General features: G+C 45.3%; 1 protein-coding gene across 8 annotated transcripts; it reads right to left on the bottom strand.

Annotated features, from left to right (window-relative positions):
• Positions 1 to 1,637: 1,637 nt before the first annotated feature.
• TRMO (tRNA methyltransferase O) lies at positions 1,638 to 15,729 on the bottom strand. 8 transcript variants are annotated; one of them, XM_070519140.1, is made up of 6 exons: positions 15,569 to 15,676; positions 14,558 to 14,630; positions 10,549 to 10,723; positions 8,264 to 8,421; positions 4,915 to 5,568; positions 1,638 to 2,087 (listed from the first exon to the last, which is right to left on the bottom strand). In XM_070519140.1, exons 2-6 carry the CDS (start codon positions 14,607 to 14,609, stop codon positions 1,825 to 1,827), a joined length of 1,302 nt encoding a protein of 433 aa, XP_070375241.1. In that variant the 5' UTR covers positions 14,610 to 14,630; positions 15,569 to 15,676; the 3' UTR covers positions 1,638 to 1,824. The 8 variants fall into 8 exon arrangements, with proteins under 8 accessions (XP_070375241.1, XP_070375244.1, XP_070375240.1 ...); XM_070519143.1 differs by having other exon boundaries at positions 1,638 to 2,048; positions 15,569 to 15,658; XM_070519139.1 differs by having other exon boundaries at positions 15,374 to 15,575.
• Between the last annotated feature and the right edge of the window lie 2,981 nt (positions 15,730 to 18,710).

Raw genomic sequence — 18,710 nt, 5'->3', positions numbered from 1 at the left:
TCACCATTTTGGCTTCAAGCCCTGATTCAGTTTCAAATCGTTTTTCTTTTTTAAGGAGAACAGACATTAAAATCAAACTGAAGGGTCGACTGTACCCATGTCAGCTTCCTAGTTTTAATCTTACACTCTAGCTAAGCTGGGGGAAGGGTACACGGGGCCTCTGCCCTATTTTTGCAACTTCCTGTGAATCTATAATTATCTCAAAATAAAAAGCTGATTTAAAAAATCAAATTAAAGATACTTCTCCAAGAGCTTCTATGGAACCTGGGAGACAACCCAGTTTGGTTCCAGAGTGCAGCGTCATCAGCCGCAAATGTCTCTATGCAAGTATCTACAGGCAGCAAGGCCGATTTCAAAACCGTGATCAATCAACTGTGAAGATTACATTGTGATTAGGAAAGCGTATGTCATGTCAACAGGTATCTAACTTGGTTTCGCTGAGCATAAATCCTCAGTTATCTGGGATCACATCATTAAAATGACCTATAGGCAAACATTCTTACAACTACTTCCTACGTGGTACTACACGGGAACCACGTAGACTTTACCATATTTATCTAACTGTGATACAGTGCCGCGCCTGTCTTATTTCCTCCATTATCACCTGCAACAAAAACTGCATCTTGTTCATCTTATTTTATCACCAAAACTTAACGCATAGTAGGTTCGCAGTGAACAGTCACAGGATAAGTAGACATGCAAAGAAATCCTGGAGTGTCTATTTTGGAATCAGGATTAAACGGATAAACAGGTGGGCCTCAGTGGGTTCGCTTCCAGATCACTGCAATAGAGTGAGCGTTGAAATAAAGCAAGTCAAAGGAATTTTTGGCTTCCCAGTGCATCCAAAAGTCATGTTTAGGGCCCAGCCCTGTGGCCAAGTGGTTAAGTTCACGTGCTCTGCTTCAGCGGCCCAGGGTTTCACCACTTCGGATCCTGAGCACAGACGTAGCACCACTCATCAAGCCATGCTGAGGCAGCGTCCCACATGCCACAGCTAGAAGTACTCAAAACTAGAATATACAACTACGTACTGGGGGGCTTCGGGGAGAAAGAAAAAGAAAAAGACTGGCAACAGATGTTAGCTCAGGTGCCAATCTTTAAAAAAAAAATGTTTACTGTAGTCTTAAGTGTGCAATAGCATTACATCTAAAAACAAGTACATATCTTAATTTACAAATATTGCTAAAAAATGCTAATCATCATCTGAATCTTCAGCAAGTTGTAATCTTTTTGCTGGTGGAGGGTCTTGTAAAAAATGCAGTATCTGCGAAGCAGAAAAAAGCAAAGCTCAATAAAATGAGATATGCCTAGACACACGTGTGTGTGCGAGTCTCTGCAACACAGCAGCTGAATCTCTACAGATCTTCATCACCAACTGCTTTTGATTGGTTAGTTTCCTAAGACATCATAACTTAGTTTGATTTAGAATAAAACAGAGAGGTTGGGCTTTTCCGGACAGGAAAACCAACGTGAAATGCTGAGCAGACCCCTCAGCCTGACAGTCTCTGCTGGAGCGATCTCTGTCCCACGGCATCAAGCGCCAACAGCTATGAGCCCCTTTCAGAAATCACTGAGACGGCAGTGCCTCTGGATCCTTGAACTGAACCAATCAAAAAGCACACGGCAATTTCTCGAAATTTTGTCTCTCTCAGTTTATTAAAATGCCTATTTTACAAATAAATATTTTGAACAACCCAAATCAATCAGGGCAGTGAGATCATAAACCGTTGCTTCTTTCTGTAAAGAAGGCCCATCATTAGCTCCCACAGGAATCCAACGGCCACCTCCACAGTCACCAACGCAGTCTGCAAGACATGATGGAGGCTACTTACAGCCCAGAGACAAGAGGGACTCTGCAGGGTCAGTCAGCTGAACAGGTGCAGAAGCCGGCTTGATCCTTAGAACCTCTGCAAAGCCATCACCAAACCAGCAAGTGACATGCGCTGTGTCTACAGTAAAGTAGAAAAGGCGGTCCTGGCAGAGCTTCCGTCGATATACAGACCGAGGGTCAGCAGACAACACAGCCTCGATGGCACGCCTTGCTTCCTCTGCTGATTGAAAATATTTAAATGAAGCCTGACTGACATCTGCAATGAGAAGAACAGAACTTAATGCTCAAAATCGTGCAGGTCAAGGGGGCCAGACCCATGGCACAGTGGTTAAGTTTGGTGTGCTCTGCTTTGGTGGCCCGGGTTTGCAGGTTCAGATCCTGGGTGTGGACCTATATCATTCTTCAGTCATGCTGTGGCAGCAACCCACATATAAAGTGGAAGAAGACTGACACAGATGTTAGGTCAGGGCTAATCTTCCTCAGCAAAAAAAAATCACGCAGGTCAAGTTTCATTATGGGGAACTTCAATCTGGAGTTTGGTTGGTTCCTTGAACATCACTTAAAATGAACAAGATTTGGAAATCTGTTCAGTCTTTACAGAGAATGTCACCCGCAAGTGGTATCTACTGTCATTAGATTAAACATAACCCCCAAATTTTGTCATGATGATATTTTTCCTTAGTCTTCTAACTAGGAGAGCTGAGCTTTCATTTTCTGACAACCTAAATGTCACTTTTCTGTGCTCAATGTAGACATCAATTCAAAGTCTCGCACTTTCTTCCCAGAGTGGAGGCGTAGTCAGGGACACGCGTGGCAGTCCCAGTATTCTCAGAAAGCCACAAGAAAGAGGACTAAACCCACATGTACCCGGAGCACTGGCGATAGCCAGGGAGAGTGCCTAGAGAGCCGCATCAGAGCCCCACAGTTAAAGTGACCCCATACTCCCTAAGGAACAGGACACGAGAGTCTTTGTGGAAACAGTGAAACGGAAACACTGAGAAAGTCCAACCCATCTCTCGGGAACAGGCCACTCCGTCCCACCCCGTGTGTATTTCAGGGAAACAGAGGCTTCCTCTGTCAAGCGGCAAAACTCCCTATGTTTGTATCATTGTGGACGCATTTTAACTTCTAAAATACGGTATGCAAAACACTTAAACTAAACAGGAGCTGTGACCTAGTTTTGGGGGGTTTTTTTGGGGAAGATTAGCCCTGAGCTAACATCCACTGCCAATCCTCCTCTTTTTGCTGAGGAAGACTGGCCCTGAGCTAACATCCGTGCCCACCTTCCTCTAGGTTATATGTGGGACGCCTCCCACAGCATGGCTTGCCAAGCGGTGCCATGTCCACACCCAGGATCTGAACCAGTGAACCCTGGGCCGCCGAAGCAGAACGTGCAGACTTAACCACTGCCCCACGGGGCCGGCCCAATGACCTAGTTTTTAATAGCTACAATGGAACACACAACCAAAAGCAGGTATGTGCTTTAAACAATGCTGTCCCTGCTCAAAACAGCATCTGCAGCGGTGGTAGACCTTTGTCCTGAAAGTACACTCAGTTTTCAGAAAACAGCTAAAAATCACTCTGGGCTTCGTCCAATACATAAGCTGGTAAGTAAGGCCATGAAGGTCAATTTCTGCTGACAAACCAAGGGTCAATTATGCAGTGATAATATTCCTTTATTGCATGGCTCATAAAATAACTGTAAGGCCACTCAAAACAGACGAGTTGCAAATACAGCACACTCTTCAGTGACAGTGCTCTGGCAGGAGCTGCAGGCCTTGGCACGGCTGTTCCTTTGGTGCAGGTGCCCCTCTCACTTCCCTGCCTACTCATCCTTCCAGGCTCAGCTCCAATGCCTTTTCTTACAGGAAGCCTTCCCAGATTTCCTTCCCACTCCCCAAGTCAGAAGCCTTTTCTCCCTCGTGTGCCCACAGCATTCCATTCCAGAGCCAGTTCCCCGACATTTCAATATCTTTCACCTCTTCTAGATTCTGAACTTTCTGAGGTCATTTCTCATGTCTGTGCTGGCTCTAAATTCTCCTCTCTGTTAGAAGTCAGTCCCCGCTTTATAATTGTATTTCATAATCTCTCTTTTTAACCATTTTTTGTCAATAAGGCATACTGTCACCTCTCAGACACACAGCACTATAGTTTAAAAAACACAAAACTTTCCAAAGTAGGACGCATGCACAATAAACACAAGCCAAGGGGTCAGTGTAAATATGAGGTATCTTGCAGGCAGTACTGCTCCGTTCTACCAAATCCTTTTAGAACCGCCCTTGCTCCCCCATCAGCTGCACACAGGGGTGAACAACCCTCACAAACAAAACCAACTGGACAATCCAGCGATTTGCTTATGAAACAGAGACCCCCAGGAAAGAAGGAGAAGCACAGCCCTCCAGTGGCGATGGAATCTGACATCTCCTTGGCAACTAGCTGGAAGCACTGCACCCACTCCTTCCTTCTAGATTTGCTGCTTGGGATCTGCGGTGGGCTGGAGAGACCAGACAGCATGGTGAGAAGCAGGCGTTAGAGTAAACAGACTCCAGTTGCCCGCCCTCGGCCTCTCTTCTGCAGTCAAGGGTTTCTCTCCAGTGCAGGGACGTTATGGGGACAACTCCCGTGCTAACACCCTCTCTCCTTCTACTCCTGGGCTCAGAGCCAGAGGCTGAGCTACCAGCCACCCGACAGAGTAAGATGGGACATTCCTCTAGTCAGACAGTCAACAGACAAAAAATCTTCATCTGCTTAAGTACAGAACAAGCACACTGTAGCTTCTGAATGCTGTTTGAAACTCCAAGAACTACTGTACCAGCAGACACCAGGCCCTAAAGCACGGCCGCCTCGTGAGGCAGCCCACGCTCAGCCTGGGGCTCGCTGTGCAGCACAAGCAGGTGCCGAATGAAAGTCGTCAGATGAGGGTGTTGCCCAAATATTATTTTATACTCCTACACTTCTTTACCACCAGTCACACTGACACATACTCTCTTAGAACTGCCCTCAGAAGTACCAAATTGGGCTAAATCTCCTAGGAAAAGCTCATCTCTCATTCAGATATAAGAAATGGAAAGTGCCTGGTTCACCTTCTGAACTGAGGTGCCCGAGGTCCGTCTCCGCGTGAGGAGTGAACCGGACTTCCAAGGGGGCCGCGGGGGCCTCCCTCACCCAGGCGGGAACCACAGTGCCGTGGGCTGCAGCCGCCGTCCTGGAAGGGTGGGGAGGAGCTGCCGGCCGCCTCCTCGCGCTGTGTCCTGGTGGGACCACTGCTGCTTCCCCTGCCCTCAGCCTCTCATCTGCACCTTCCTCTGAAGGGCTCTGCTCCAGGCGAGGCGGGCCCACCTGCTCTTCTGCCACACTCGGACTCTGACCACTTCTCGGTTCTGAACCCAAGCCCGCCGCTCTCTCCCTGTGCTCAGGCAAGCTTTGCTGGATTTCTGCCCTGTCATGCTTCACGTCGTTGTCTCCTGAAGCTCCGTCTTCAGAATACTCAGGTTTCTCCTCAGTGCATCTGTAGGGTGATGGTTTACCGTATCCTGAGAGCTGTTGCTGCTCACAGCTGTCACTCTTGCCATCAGATGGGGACACGGTTTTTGTTTTAGGTTGGTTATTCTGTAGGTTAAAGTCCCCTAAAGGCTCAATCAAATTTTGTGGCGAGTCATAATCAGCTATGTAGGGCTTTATGTCTAGTACGGGTGTGCCATGAATCATGTCAATTCCAGAAAGGTAGACAGCTCCACCTATAATGCGAGAGACATCCTCTTAGAAATGTTAACAATGAAGAACAGCACAGACAACTGGAGAACCAACATCGTCTGCTCACCCGACCAAGCTTACTCACAACTCTCTCACACCGGGCTTGTGCACCTGCCGACACACACTTTTCTCTCTAATTGGAAACCCATCCTCTTCTCTACCTGTCAAACTCCTACTTGCCCTTCAAGGCTCTCACATAACACCTCTTCTACAAATCTGGCTCTTCCAGGCCCAAGTTCTTTCCTCCGGGTTCCACCGTGGAATCAGTAGAAACCTCTCCAAGAGCCCCTTCCACGTGGTCTGGGAATGACCTCCTTACAGTCTCTCTCCCTAGACAGTGAGTAGGTCCTTGAGCCTTGGGTGACGCCAACTCATCTTTGCCTCACTGGGGCTTCTAACTCTGTTCCAGGCACATCAGAGTCCTCCATACCATCTCTGTGGGACACATGAGGTTTTCCACCGAGGCAAACAGACTCTAAGGTGGCCCCCATGATGCCCACTTCCTGGTGTTCACAGCCTTGCATAATCCCTTGCTCTTGAGTATGAGTGGGCATCCCTCCAGTGACTACACTCTGCTGTCTAAGGCTCCCGTGCTTTCTGGCAGACTCACTTCAGAGACTCTCCTTGTGGGCTTGACGAAGCAAGCAGCCACACTGGGAAAGCCCACAGGGCAAGGAACTGCAGGTGGTCTCCAGGCACTGTGGCGGCCACCTCGAACCGAGGGCAGCCACCAGCCAACAACAAGCAAGCAGCCGGGGCCCTCAGTCCCACAACTACAAGGCAGTGAATTCTGCCAACAACCTGAGTGAGCAGAAGCAGATTCTTCCACACTCAAGCCTCCAGATAAGAACTCGTTCCAGCTGACACCTTAACTGCAGTCTGGCGAGACCCTAAGTGGAGGACCCAGCCAAGCTGTGCCCATACTTCTGACCCACAGAAACATAGTAACGTCTCATACACATAAGAACTATGCTTGTTTAAATTGCTAAGTGCATGGTAATTTGTTACACAGCATCAGAAATCTAACACTCCATCAAGACTCAAGCAATTAAGCAAAACCTAAGTCACCATTACCAAATATTAATGACAAGGCTCCTGCTGTCTCACACAGCTGCTGTCCGGTTCCTGCTACTGGTGCACTGTCTACTAACTTCATGTTTGAGAAACTGGCCAAACGAGAATCAAAAAACTGCATGTGATCACATTCAATTCTGCCTCTATTAAAGAAAAATATGACTAACAAAGGACTGATTTCTCAAACATGCTTACTGTGAATGAGCTTGGAGCTTTGAAAGGATGACTTGACCTTCTAAGTGATAGATTAAAGAGCCTCAGTGCTCTCATGCATAAAGTGGAGACCGCTACCCTCTCAAACCCACAGAGCCAGTGAGAGGTAACACACATGAACATCCTCTATAAACTGTAAAGCGCCGCACAAACACCCGTGGTCACCACCATGCCTGTTCAGTGAGAGCGTCCAGTGCTGCTGTGTCTGCTCCCGCCTTCTGATTAGCCCCCAGCAGGATGCCGAGTTCTTCTGCAGGGCTGGGAGCTCCACCTGATTCATTTACCACTCTATCCCCGGCACCTAGAGCAACGCCTGGCACATATTCAGTGCTCAGAAAACACGTACGGGCTGCACAAATGATCATAAAATGTCCCAGTACGGCTACCTAAGTTGGTTAGCCACCACAAACTGAGAAAGCTCAAGTTGGATCAGCTACAGAATTTTTCTGGAAAACCTATCAAAGGCCTGGCTAAACACAATCCAGTAGGGGAGTTCACGTTCTGGGAAAGAACCAGCTAAATAACTGCTCTCATCTTTTTAGCACCCAATAGCCTGAGAAGTACTCTGAGGGCTTTTGTTTCTTAAGATTCTCAAAAAACTCCTGTGAAGTCCCAGAGAGGCAGATTCTTCTCCTTTGCCCACTTTACAAACAAGCAGGCAGAAGTCTGGAATGGTCTCCTGACTCCCGTCAACCTGCCGTTCCATCTTCTGCCTCTCTAACAAATGTGCTGATTAGGTGAGGGGGATTCAAGAACTGGATGCTCTCTAGAAATGTACGGCTCAGTACCCAGGTTATATACAAACACACAGTCAAAACTAATCTGGTATTCTGCACAGGTACTTTCACAATCTGACAGATGTCTGATCCTACAGTGCGGTTCATCCCAGACCCTCTGCCACACATCACAGCTGACAGGTGCACTGCAGCCTCGAGGCATATTCACTTCCTCAAGGCTGGAAGGAGGAAATGACACACCACCACCCTCTGTGCTTATCATACATGCATGTACAACCAATTACTGTGTGTTAAACTTTGAAAGTGTCTAATTAGTTTTGAATCATTTTGTATTTATTGCATTGCAAGTCAGAAAATTTGGTTACTAATTTAATGATTATGAAATCTTAAGAGTTATTTTTAAGTACTTTAATAACTTTTGGTAAATGCAACGATGTAAACAAACCCTGAGCATCCCATGAGAGCTAATTCCAAAGTGTTTCAACACTACACTCTTTTAATCATTTCATTTTTTCTTCAATGTCTGATGGTTCTCAGGGGTTAATTAACATCATTGTACTTGTCTGAATAACAGCCACTGCTGAATACTACGTTGATTTTAGAAGATTCCTTTTGGTTAAGGAAACAAAGGTAAAAGTAGAAAGAAATGTGTTACCTTCTACCTTTTCCAGTTTGGCCAGGGTCAGGCCTATGGCGTTGGGACGATGCGGGCTCCTCGTGGAGAAGACGCCAGTCTTCGCACCATTCAGCCTGGGAGGCTGCACTTTTGCCTTACAGCTCCAATGACCATTTTTGTGAAAAACAAACAAAATCCTATTGAAAATAAACCAAACCAGTGAGTAAGAAAAGAGCACAAGTTAATTTAGCATAATGATTTGAGGGAGGAAAAAACCTTTAATCCCTACAAATTAAAATTAAAACAGAAAGAATGCTTTTAATGGTATTAAAATGTAATCAGTGGGGGAAAAAAAATAACACCATTCCCATTTCTTGAAAGCAGACAGAGTCGCATCTCTGCATCCTTTGCCCCAAGCACAAGGCCCAGCACACGGTAGAAGCTGAGTGGACCTTGTCATATGTCTGACTAAACAATATTTGCTAAGTCATGCGCCAGGCACTATGCTAGACATTTTTATACTCATTTCCTTCAATCCTCTTAACAACCCAAAAAGGTATAACTTTTCCCCCATTTTAAGGATGAGGAAATTGAGGCTCAGAAATGTTAAATAACTTGACTAGGTCTTCTTATACAAGATACAAAAGCAGGAATCCATGAAGAAAAACAATAACAGATTTGAATTCATTAAATCATTAAATTTACATACTACAAAATGCCATCCCAGGAGAAAACGTCTGCTACATGTAATGGCTTAATATCTGTGGTATATAAACTGTTCCCATCAATCATAAAGTGACGGACAACTGAATATAAGGAAACTAAGCAAAGAACAGGAATAAGCAATTCACAAAAGAAGCAGAAATAGTCAACAAACATAAGAAAAAATGTCAAAGCTCACCAACAAGTAAGACAGTAAACTGAAAAACAAGTATGTCCTATTTTTCCCTGTCAGGCAAAAAATGTAAAAAATTGATAACGTAGTGTTGGCAAGGGTGTAGGGAAAAGGTCATTTTCAAATACCTTTGAAGTATAAATTGTTTTTTTAGAGGGTAATTTGGCAGCAGCTCTCCAAAATTATGAATATGTGCACCCTCTAACCCAATATATCCATTTCTGATATTCTACTCATAAAAATATGTAGGTGCTCAAGGATATGCATCTCAGGGGGTTTGTTACAGCATTACCGTCATAGCAAAGTCATTCTCCACTAACAAGAGAGAGATCAAATCATGGGACCTCTGTATTTTGCAATAGGCAGCCGTTAAAGCAAAAAAGGGAAATCTCTATGTACTGTCATGATATACACTAAGTGAAGAGAACATATTTGATTTTTAAAAACAAACACCCATTCCAAATGTGCATATTTATGCTTCTATGTGAATTAAAAAAGAAAAAGAAAAAAAGAAAAGGTCTGGCAGGAAAGACAGTGAGCTGTTAACAGTGATCACCTCTGAAGAGCAGTGGGAGGTGGGGACGAGAGGGGAAAAATAGGAGAGATAAGGGAACATCTCTTTAAATACTTGTGAGTCCATGGTTTATTTCAGTCATGTCTTTAACTTAATTCAACTAAGATCATACAAACTACGTCAGAACACCCATGTTCTTTCTACTCTACTCAAGTCTCCAAAGTAACACAAAAAATAAGCTATTTCAGAATAAACACTTAATTTTAGGTCTTCACCAGTAAAATTAGACCAATCCAGACTGCTGATGCTGGAGTGAGGAAGAATGGACAGACAGCACTCCAAGTGACAGCAACTACCACCAGCACAACACAGGCCCTAACACAGGTAACACTATGTAAAGTATCCAGACTTCTAAGGTCTCTTTTATCTTTTAGGAAGAATAGACTTAATTCTTCATGGGTCTAGAGCAGAGTCCACAAACTTTTTCTGTAAAAGGGCAGACAGTAAATATTTTAGAGTTTGTGGGCCAACCAGTCTCTGCTGTAACTATTCAACTCCACCACTGTAGCACAAATGGACCAAACCCATCGACCGTAGCTTACCAGCCCCTGGTCTAGAGGACAGAACAATGACTCATGGACACAATCAAGAAAAGTCTACAGATTTCAGCTCAACAGAAGGTGTTCATCACAGTCAGAACCAATGGCAAATGGAATGCACCCCTCGGTGGATCCCGAGCTCCCCTGAGGGTGTCCAAGTTATGCAGACAATCACGCGCACGAATACAGCCCAGGAGTTCCATGCGACAGGCGAGGGGGGTCTGGACAGCAGCCTCCAAGGTTGCCCCAACTGGAGTACTTTACTCAGGCACAAGTTCTGGCCCAAAGTACCACTTCTAACTATAAAACAACTTACCAAACGTGAGAAAACTGGTCTAAACCCATCAAGGAATGTTCAGGATTATTAAAGATGCTCTTTCTAATCCTCAAACAAGCCCGCGAATGACTACAAATGGACGGCTGCCTTGGAGTACCATTCTTGGCTGAGAAACAGGATTCCAAGTAGCCAATTGGCTCAGTTAAAAGATTGCCTACAGAAGAAAATTAGATAAGAAATCATTAGTCAAAAGGTCAAGCAAAGATTAAAACAAGTTATCTTTAATGCATGGATTTCACAGTGTTAAAATCTACTAGGTGCTACGCAACTATAAAACACGATTCTTGCAGTATTCGTGAATACATACAAATACCCTCATCACTCCATACACATTATTATATCCCCTTAGATGATATACTGGAAAGAGCACGGTCTAAGAAAGAAAGAATGAAAGGAAGAGGGCATTTTTTGAAGACCTATTATGACCATAATTCAAATTCTATGCTGTCATTACTAAGTTACGTGACCTTGGTCAAGACTAAGAGGGTATCTCAAATAGAGGGAAAAACATGCACAAACTTAATGAGAAATGTTGTAGCATATGCAGGGAACAAGCCATTTTGATTGGCTGGAGTGTGAAATACAAGGCAAAGAATAATGCAAGAAATGGAGACCATCGTTGTACATAAGTACAGATGCTTTCAATGGAAAACAACAGAAGATACAAAACAAACTAGTTTAATTGAACAACAGAGTGAGGGCATGGGGCCATACTACTAAAATATCTAGAGGCAGAGTAGATTTCAGGTTAGGCTTGGTACAGTAGCACTCTGCCCTTCCAGAATGTAGGCTCCACATGGGTAGGTGTTTTTCTGTCTTGTCTCCTGCTGTGTTCTCACTGTCTAGTATTGCCTACAAGAGGGTACGTACTTCAAAAAACTAATGTTGCATGGAAAAAAGGATTATGTAAGCCTAAACTGATTAAAATGTAAAGTGAAAATATGAAGGAATATATATAACATAATCCTATTTATGACAATTTGTTTATATATGTACCTATCTAAATATGTACACACATGTCTAGAAAGCTATCTGTAAGAATATTCACCAAAATATTAACAGTGGTTAAAATGAATAGAGAGATTTTTGGGTTTTTTTTTTCAAATGTTACTCTAAAGATTTTTTTTTCCTTTTTCTCCCCAAAGCCCCCCAGTACATAGTTGTATATTCTTCGTTGTGGGTCCTTCTAGTTGTGGCATGTGGGACGCTGCCTCACCGTGGTTTGATGAGCAGTGCCATGTCTGCGCCCAGGATTCGAACCAACGAAACGCTGGGCCACCTGCAGTGGAGCTCGCGAACTTAACCACTCGGCCACGGGGCCAGCCCCTTTTTGGGTTGTTTTTATATTTAACTTTGTAATTTATATAATATTTGAAATTTTTGCAATAATCACAAATCATTAAAAAAAATTTTTTTAAAGCAGTAACTCCTTTCAAAAGAAGAAAAAGTTGGCCAGGCAGCATCAATATAGGTTTACAGTCCAAGGTACGCACGACTACCATTTTTGATTTACAGATAACTTCTTTTTCACATTTCATGAAGGCTTTATTAACTTCTTTTAAGAGATGATACAAAGACACTCTAGAGCTTCATGTTACTTCCGGCTTCCATTAAATCTGTCCTACCAGCAAAGGGCCTGAGGCTACCCCTCGCAGTACCTTTCATTAATTTCACTTCTAAAAAGTAAATTATTTGATACATATAAAATAGTACATGCAACATACATGTAAGTCATAAAGCATAATATTATACTAAAATCTTGTGTACCCTGCCCTCCCCCCAGAACTAGAGCTTTACCAACAACCTGCATCTTTTTATGTTGCTTCTCTCTCACGCCACGGCCCTCCTTTCCCCCTGAGATAACGGGAACCTGAATGTAGTCATTTATCATTCACTTTCTTTTTAACTGATTTTATCACACACATAAGCATGCCTAAACAACATTTCATTATTTTGTCTTTGAGCTCTATAAAAACTCATATCAAACTGTATGTTATCTTCTCAGAGTTGCTTTCTCTCTCTCAATATTATGATTCTAAGATCCATTCATACTGTATATGTTTTTGATGACCTTTTTCCCAAGTATGTTACATTCTTTTTTTTTTTTTTTGATCCTCCTCTATGCTCTGTGGAATAGATAAACATCTTAAAGATGAAGAAACTGAGGTCAAACAATTCTCTGGTGTTCATTAAAACATCTTGAAGAAAAATGGCCAAAAAAGACTCCTAACCTAATCAACAGGGATCCTTGTGTCCTGTTTTCATTTGTTTAACACACTTTCCAAGTGTCTACAATTGCTAGGCATTGTACTAAGTTTGGGGAAAAGACACAAAACAAGAACTCTTATCACAGTGGAGTTACCAGTTGGTTGGGGAGACTCTCACGATATGCTTCAATATCATGGGAAATGTCATCTCGGCAATAATGACTAAAGACCCTGCCCCTGACCACAGCACTGAGCCACTGCTTCATCGAATCAGGCTATACCTGTTCCTCAGAGGTGACACATAAGCTACAATAAACTAAGCTGTCACCAGTTAGATTGAGTCCAATCGTCCAAGCATCCCTGTAAACAGAGCAGGGTAACGCTGGTTGAGTAATGGACTGAAAGCATGCTCACGGAGCTGCGCCGTAGGAGTCCGTCAACTGCGTCACTCTTCAATCTCTGGGACCACACTCAACATATCAGATGTCCACTTAACAACCTAGTGGGAACTCAGCACATTCTAATATGTCTGAACCCTCAGAAACCTATTTATCTATTCTCTGTGCCCCTGTTCTTGGGAAAATAAGCGCTTGAAACATAAACGCTCAATAATTTCCAAATATAAATGCTATTTGAATGCTCTACTTGAAGTGGAGGCCTGAGAACGTCCACCCAGGGGAATCCTAATCTTCTTCCTCTTACCTCATATCTCAAAAAACAAAGTAACAGTAAGCGCCTTGCACTTGGTAAGCCCTGTGCTAAATGCCTGGGTACAGACACAAACAAGAACCAATTCTCATCCTCCAGGGTGTCCAGTATCTTGACAGAGATGGACCAGTAAATCAACAATTAAATCAAACTGCCTTACGCGCAGGACAGGGACAAGCTCAGGTATGGCAGAGTAGTAATGGCATGACAACCTACGGCAAGGGGGAGAAGTGGTTCCTTCAGGGTTCCTCCCAAAGGAACACGGAGGGTTATGACTGGCACCAGAAAGGAGAACGGACAAAAGCAACATAGGGCCACTCCACTAGCTGTGTAACCTTGGGCAAAACTGCTTACCTCTCTGAATCTCAGTTTTCTCAGCTATGAAACAAGAAGACCTGTCTTGGAAAGCTGTAAGATTACTAAAACACATAAAGCACCTAGTATAGGAGATGTCAGCAAGGAGTGGCTTTTAAGGCCTTTGCTCAGGCTTTTCACTCATTTCAACATTACAACTGTGTTAATTGTGTAGTAAGAAAAAAACCAATTGGTTATTAACGCAGAGTTTTCTATACACAAGAAAAGTTCAGGTCCTTTTCACCTCTTGCCTGGACTATTAAATTAACCTTGTTATAGTCTGTCCCCCCTCCGCCTGTCCCTCCCCTCCTCCAAACACAGTACACCAATCTTCCAGACTGAGTTCCTCACGCCACGTTACTGTCTAAATTTCCCAGTTCCCCACAGGTAGCAGATGTCATGTGTCTGACTGGTATTCAAGGTTCTCTACAACCCAGATCCGATCAATGGTTCCCATATCTGCCCGTTCTCCCCTCCAGACTTCCAGCTCCCCAGCCCCACGCTCTATCCAGCTCTGAGCCCTGCTCTTTCCTTCCTGTCAAAATATTAGACCTGGAATCCGGCAGTGTGCAACCATTTTTTTTTAAATGAGTACAACCTTTGACTAGGTAACAGTACTTCTAGGAAATTTAAGTTAAACATTTCGAACACAGGCAAAGATTTTAATTTCAAGAACTTTCATTTAGGGGCCGCCCCACGGCGCAGCGCTAAGTTCGCACCTTCAGCTTCTGCAGCCCAGGGTTCACCGATTCGGATCCCAGCTGTGGACATGGCACCACTTGGCAAGCCATGCTGTGGCAGGCGTCCCACATATAAAATAGAGAAAGATGGGCATGGACATTAGCTCAGGGCTAATCTTCCTCAGCAAAAAGAGGAGGATTGGCAGCAGGTAGCTCAGGGCTAATCTTCCTCAAAGAAAAAAAAAAGAGAAGTTTCATCTAGAACAATGAAAACTGGCAATAACCTAAATGCCCCAAAACAGGAAACAGGCTAAATAAGTTAGAGCACATCTAGAAAACAAAATAGTGTGCAACCTCTTAGAGTTAAAATGATTAATTGCCATGTAAAGATTCTTATGACAAGCTTTTTTTTAAATTTATAAAACAGCGGGCTCGCCTAGCCACTCAGATTTCTAGTGTGAATGCGCTGAAACAAGTACGGAAAGCAGACAGCGAGACATTGACAGTGGTGTTCTCTGGGTGATGGCCGACTGCTTTTTCTTCCATTTGCTTCCTCTAGTTTCTAAACTTAATACATTCTGTGCTATATAAAGAGGTGGAAATAGAGAAACAAATCCACGCCCATCTCTCCAGGCCCCGTGTAAAGCGACCCGCGCCCGCGCGCTGCCTCCCCACTTCCTCCAGCACAGCGCGCTTCTCTCCCGCCGCGTGTTCCCTCTGACGCGCACACCAGCGGCAGTGCGACGCGCTCTCCTATCCCAGCGACAACCCCCAAGGCAAGGGCCGCGGCGCTGCACGTGGCCGTCCTGGCCACCGCGCCAAGACCAGACGGACCACAGCCACCCAGACCCGAACCTCAGATGCCGTCACCCGCTCGCCTCAGACGCATCACGTGGTCGCTGGTGCACGTGACCCGCGCCTTCACATTAAGCAGGAGCAGGACGCCCCGCGGCTGGAGGTCTCGCTTCCCGCGTCCCTCCCTGCGGTGAGGTCGGCCGCCGGCACCCAGGCCTCTCCTGAGCGCCGCACCGCCACCCTCTTGGCAGTTACCTGTCTCCAGAGCCGGCTTCACGCACCCGCACGGGGTCGCTGCGGGGCCGGGCCCGCGCTCCTGCAGGCCGCGCATGGCTGCCACTCACAGAGAGACCAGCCAGGCGCGCGCGAGCTTTCCGCTTCCGGTCACCATGCCTGGGGCCTGCGCAGTAGGCGCGCCGGAGGGGCGAGGCCGGGCTCGGGCGCGCGCGCGGGGAGGGGGGCGCGCGGCGGGCGGCGTCGCGGGACTCGGGGGCGAGGCCGGGCTCGGGCGCGCGCGCGGGCGGCCGGGAGGTCGCGGCTGGGACTGCGCGACGGTGTCATCCCGGCCTCGGTTCCTCCTCCGAGCCCGCGACTCGGTGGTCCCGCGCGGACCTGCTGTCGCTTCCCGCCCTTTCAGGGCAGTGAGCCACTCCAAGATCGCGCGCTTTGCAAGGGGGACACATCCGTGAAGATTTACGCGCCAAGATGTCTTCTGTCGAAATAATAACCTACATATCCAACGCACGACGCAAAATTTTTAAAGAAAAAAGGATAGGTATATGAAATTACCGCATAGCACGATGATCAGATGTTAAATGTTCAAAATTCTCTGGGTGGTGGGAATACACAGATGATTATACGTCTCTATATGCTCCCATTTCTTCATAATAAAAACGATATTTTGTGAGAAAGGAACCCAAGTAAACCTTATTTCAAATCTAAGGGATGGGGAGCCCCACACCGGATTCGAGGTAAGACGTGGAGACTGTTTCTTGTCCTCCATACCTCACAGGAACTGAAGTGAAGGAAATTGAGAGTCGACACGCCATACACATGGAGGGGGTTATGGTCTTTGCTCCTGGGCAGCTCTGAAAAGTTGAGTGCCAGCAAGAATCGTTTTTTCATCCCGTGCGATGACCCGTTGTCCCAGCACCGAGAGCCTGTCGTTTTGCCCACTCACCTGTAACTCATCTCTCACCCACACAGTTATCAGGTTTCTCTATACAGTGTTCTGTTTCTGTTGGTTCAGGGGAGTGAAAAAAGACATATTGCCTGAAATATAAATTTGTCAAAAGCATGCAAGTCCACAGATTTAAAAGCTTAGCAGCCATGAAAAGCTGTTTCTAAACCTGCTCATTTGTCACGGACTAATATATTACTAGTGGAAAATAACCAGCAGAAGGAGCCAAAGATTTAAAGAGAAGGTTGTGGTTTAAGAAAAACACAACACTTTAAAAATTGATCCAAATCGTATAGGCGTCCTCTGATAGGTCCTTTCCACACGAAAATTTGGAAAAGAATGCCGTTATTCTCTTTCCAGGAAGAAACAGTTGTGCGCAGCTGAAGAAACGAGTTTGAGAACCGCTGCGCTGTATCCGCGTGGTAAAACTGGGGCCGTCGTAGCTGCGTTTGCCGCTAGATGGTGGTGTTGCTGAAAGTGAGTCTTAATTCGTAGACAGACTAGCGTAGGGAATGAGAGGTATTTGCCCTCCTGGCGTTAGATACCATTATCCGATGATAATCACACACACAAAATACGTTACACAGTGTGACAAGTACTGAAGTGCAAAGCAGACTTGGAGACACTGATGGAGATCGCTACCTGTTTCAAAGGTAAAATTTCTCTTTGCGAAAACAGGACCTTAAATATGTCGCACTTTCATCATATGACTTGAGGCTTTTATTATCTTGTCTACAGTTGTGCATAATTATTTGTAGCTTGTAAGACAACCTTTTCTCTGGAGGTAGGACCTAGGAATATGCCGTAAAAAAAACAACCTAAATGATTCTAATACATGTGGTCATCAACCTACACTTTGAGAAACACTTCTCAGTATCGTGATGCTTTTTTTTTTCTTTAAAGGTATGCTTTTTGGTGAGGAAGATTGGCCCTGAGCTAATGTCTGTTGCCAATCTTCCTCTTTTTTTTTTCTTCTCCCCAAAGGCCCAGTGCATAGTTGTATATCCTGGTTGTTAGTCCTTCTAGTACTTCCATGTGGGACGCCACCTCAGCATGGCCTGATGAGCAGTGTGTAAGTCCGCGCCAAGGATCCGAACCAGGGAACCCTGCCGCCCTAAGCGATTGCACGGACTTAACCACTTGGCTACCGGGGCCAGCCCCAGTATCCTGATTCTTAATTTTTCGTTTGAGTGAAGGATCCCTTTGAAAATCTATTAAAGCTTTGGACCTTTACACACATCATTTTAGCCTTAATATCATAGAGCCCATGGATTTTTCAGAACCGTCATACCTACCACAAGAGGAGGGCAGCACGAAGTAGGGCTAGATGGATTCTTGCAAAACTTTCGTTCTGTGACCTCAAGGTTCTAAGCCAAGAAGAAAACTGTAAAATTCTCAAACGCACACTGGTGTTTGGGTGAGAATAGCGAGAAGGCAGGGGTTGTGTGTATAGGAGAGGGGTAAGAGGCTGGGCAGAAAGAGTCCTACAAGGTAGAAGCAGGAGATCCCCTTCCTCTGAGTACTCTGTTCCTCATTCCATCTGCTTCCCATCTCCCTCACCCCTGTGCCTTGTCCATTGTACACATGCACATCTCTTAAGCTTCATCTTAATGCGGCACCATTAGAACTTGAGATTTCAGTTCACTCTTTCTTCTCCAATCTTAACCGACTCTGGCAGGTGAAAGTGAGACAAGGTTTCCAAAGGTTGAGAACCATCGTGAAAAGCACTGAGGAAATTAGCTGTGACTTTGGGTGAGTACCCAGCCCCCCTGAGGTTATTCCCTCATCTATAGAATGGGAATGATCATCACTGCTCAGCCTATTTCAAAGACTCTTGTGAGGGGCCAGCCCGGTGGCGCAGTGGTGAAGTTCACGCGTTCTGCTTCTCGGTGGCCTGGGGTTCGCCGGTTTGGATCCCGGCCCGGTGCAGACACGGCACCGCTTGGCACACCATGCTGTGGCAGGCGTCCCACATATAAAGTAGAGGAAGATGGGCATGGATGTTAGCTCAGGGCCAGCCTACCTCAGCAAAAAGAGGAGGATTGGCAGCAGTTAGTTCAGGGCTAATCTTCCTCAAAAAAAAAAAAAAAGACTCTTGTGCAGATCAAATTAAAAAGTGTATGTGAAAGTATAAATTCCAAACTGCCATCCAGATATAAGGGACTGTCATGTGGTATGCTGCCTTCATTATGTTACTTGAGTAATATAATGGGATGT

The sequence above is a fragment of the Equus asinus genome, chromosome 10, assembly GCF_041296235.1.
Source record: "Equus asinus isolate D_3611 breed Donkey chromosome 10, EquAss-T2T_v2, whole genome shotgun sequence".
Classification (NCBI taxonomy): domain Eukaryota; kingdom Metazoa; phylum Chordata; class Mammalia; order Perissodactyla; family Equidae; genus Equus; species Equus asinus.
The sequence above is the reverse complement of the archived record's forward strand: the minus strand, read 5'-3'. Positions and strand labels throughout refer to the sequence as shown.

What these genes read in the sequence shown, in the direction of transcription:
- TRMO (XM_044779160.2), bottom strand. Translation starts at nt 15,644, where the DNA reads ATGCGCGGCCTGCAGGAGCGCGGGCCCGGCCCCGCAGCGACCCCGTGC. An exon ending in GACCAGTTTTCTCACGTTTG is followed by an intron (nt 8,422 to 10,548) that starts GTAAGTTGTTTT and finishes TATTTTCAATAG; the next exon opens with GATTTTGTTTGTTTTTCACA. An exon ending in CAAACTGGAAAAGGTAGAAG is followed by an intron (nt 5,569 to 8,263) that starts GTAACACATTTC and finishes CTCGCATTATAG; the next exon opens with GTGGAGCTGTCTACCTTTCT.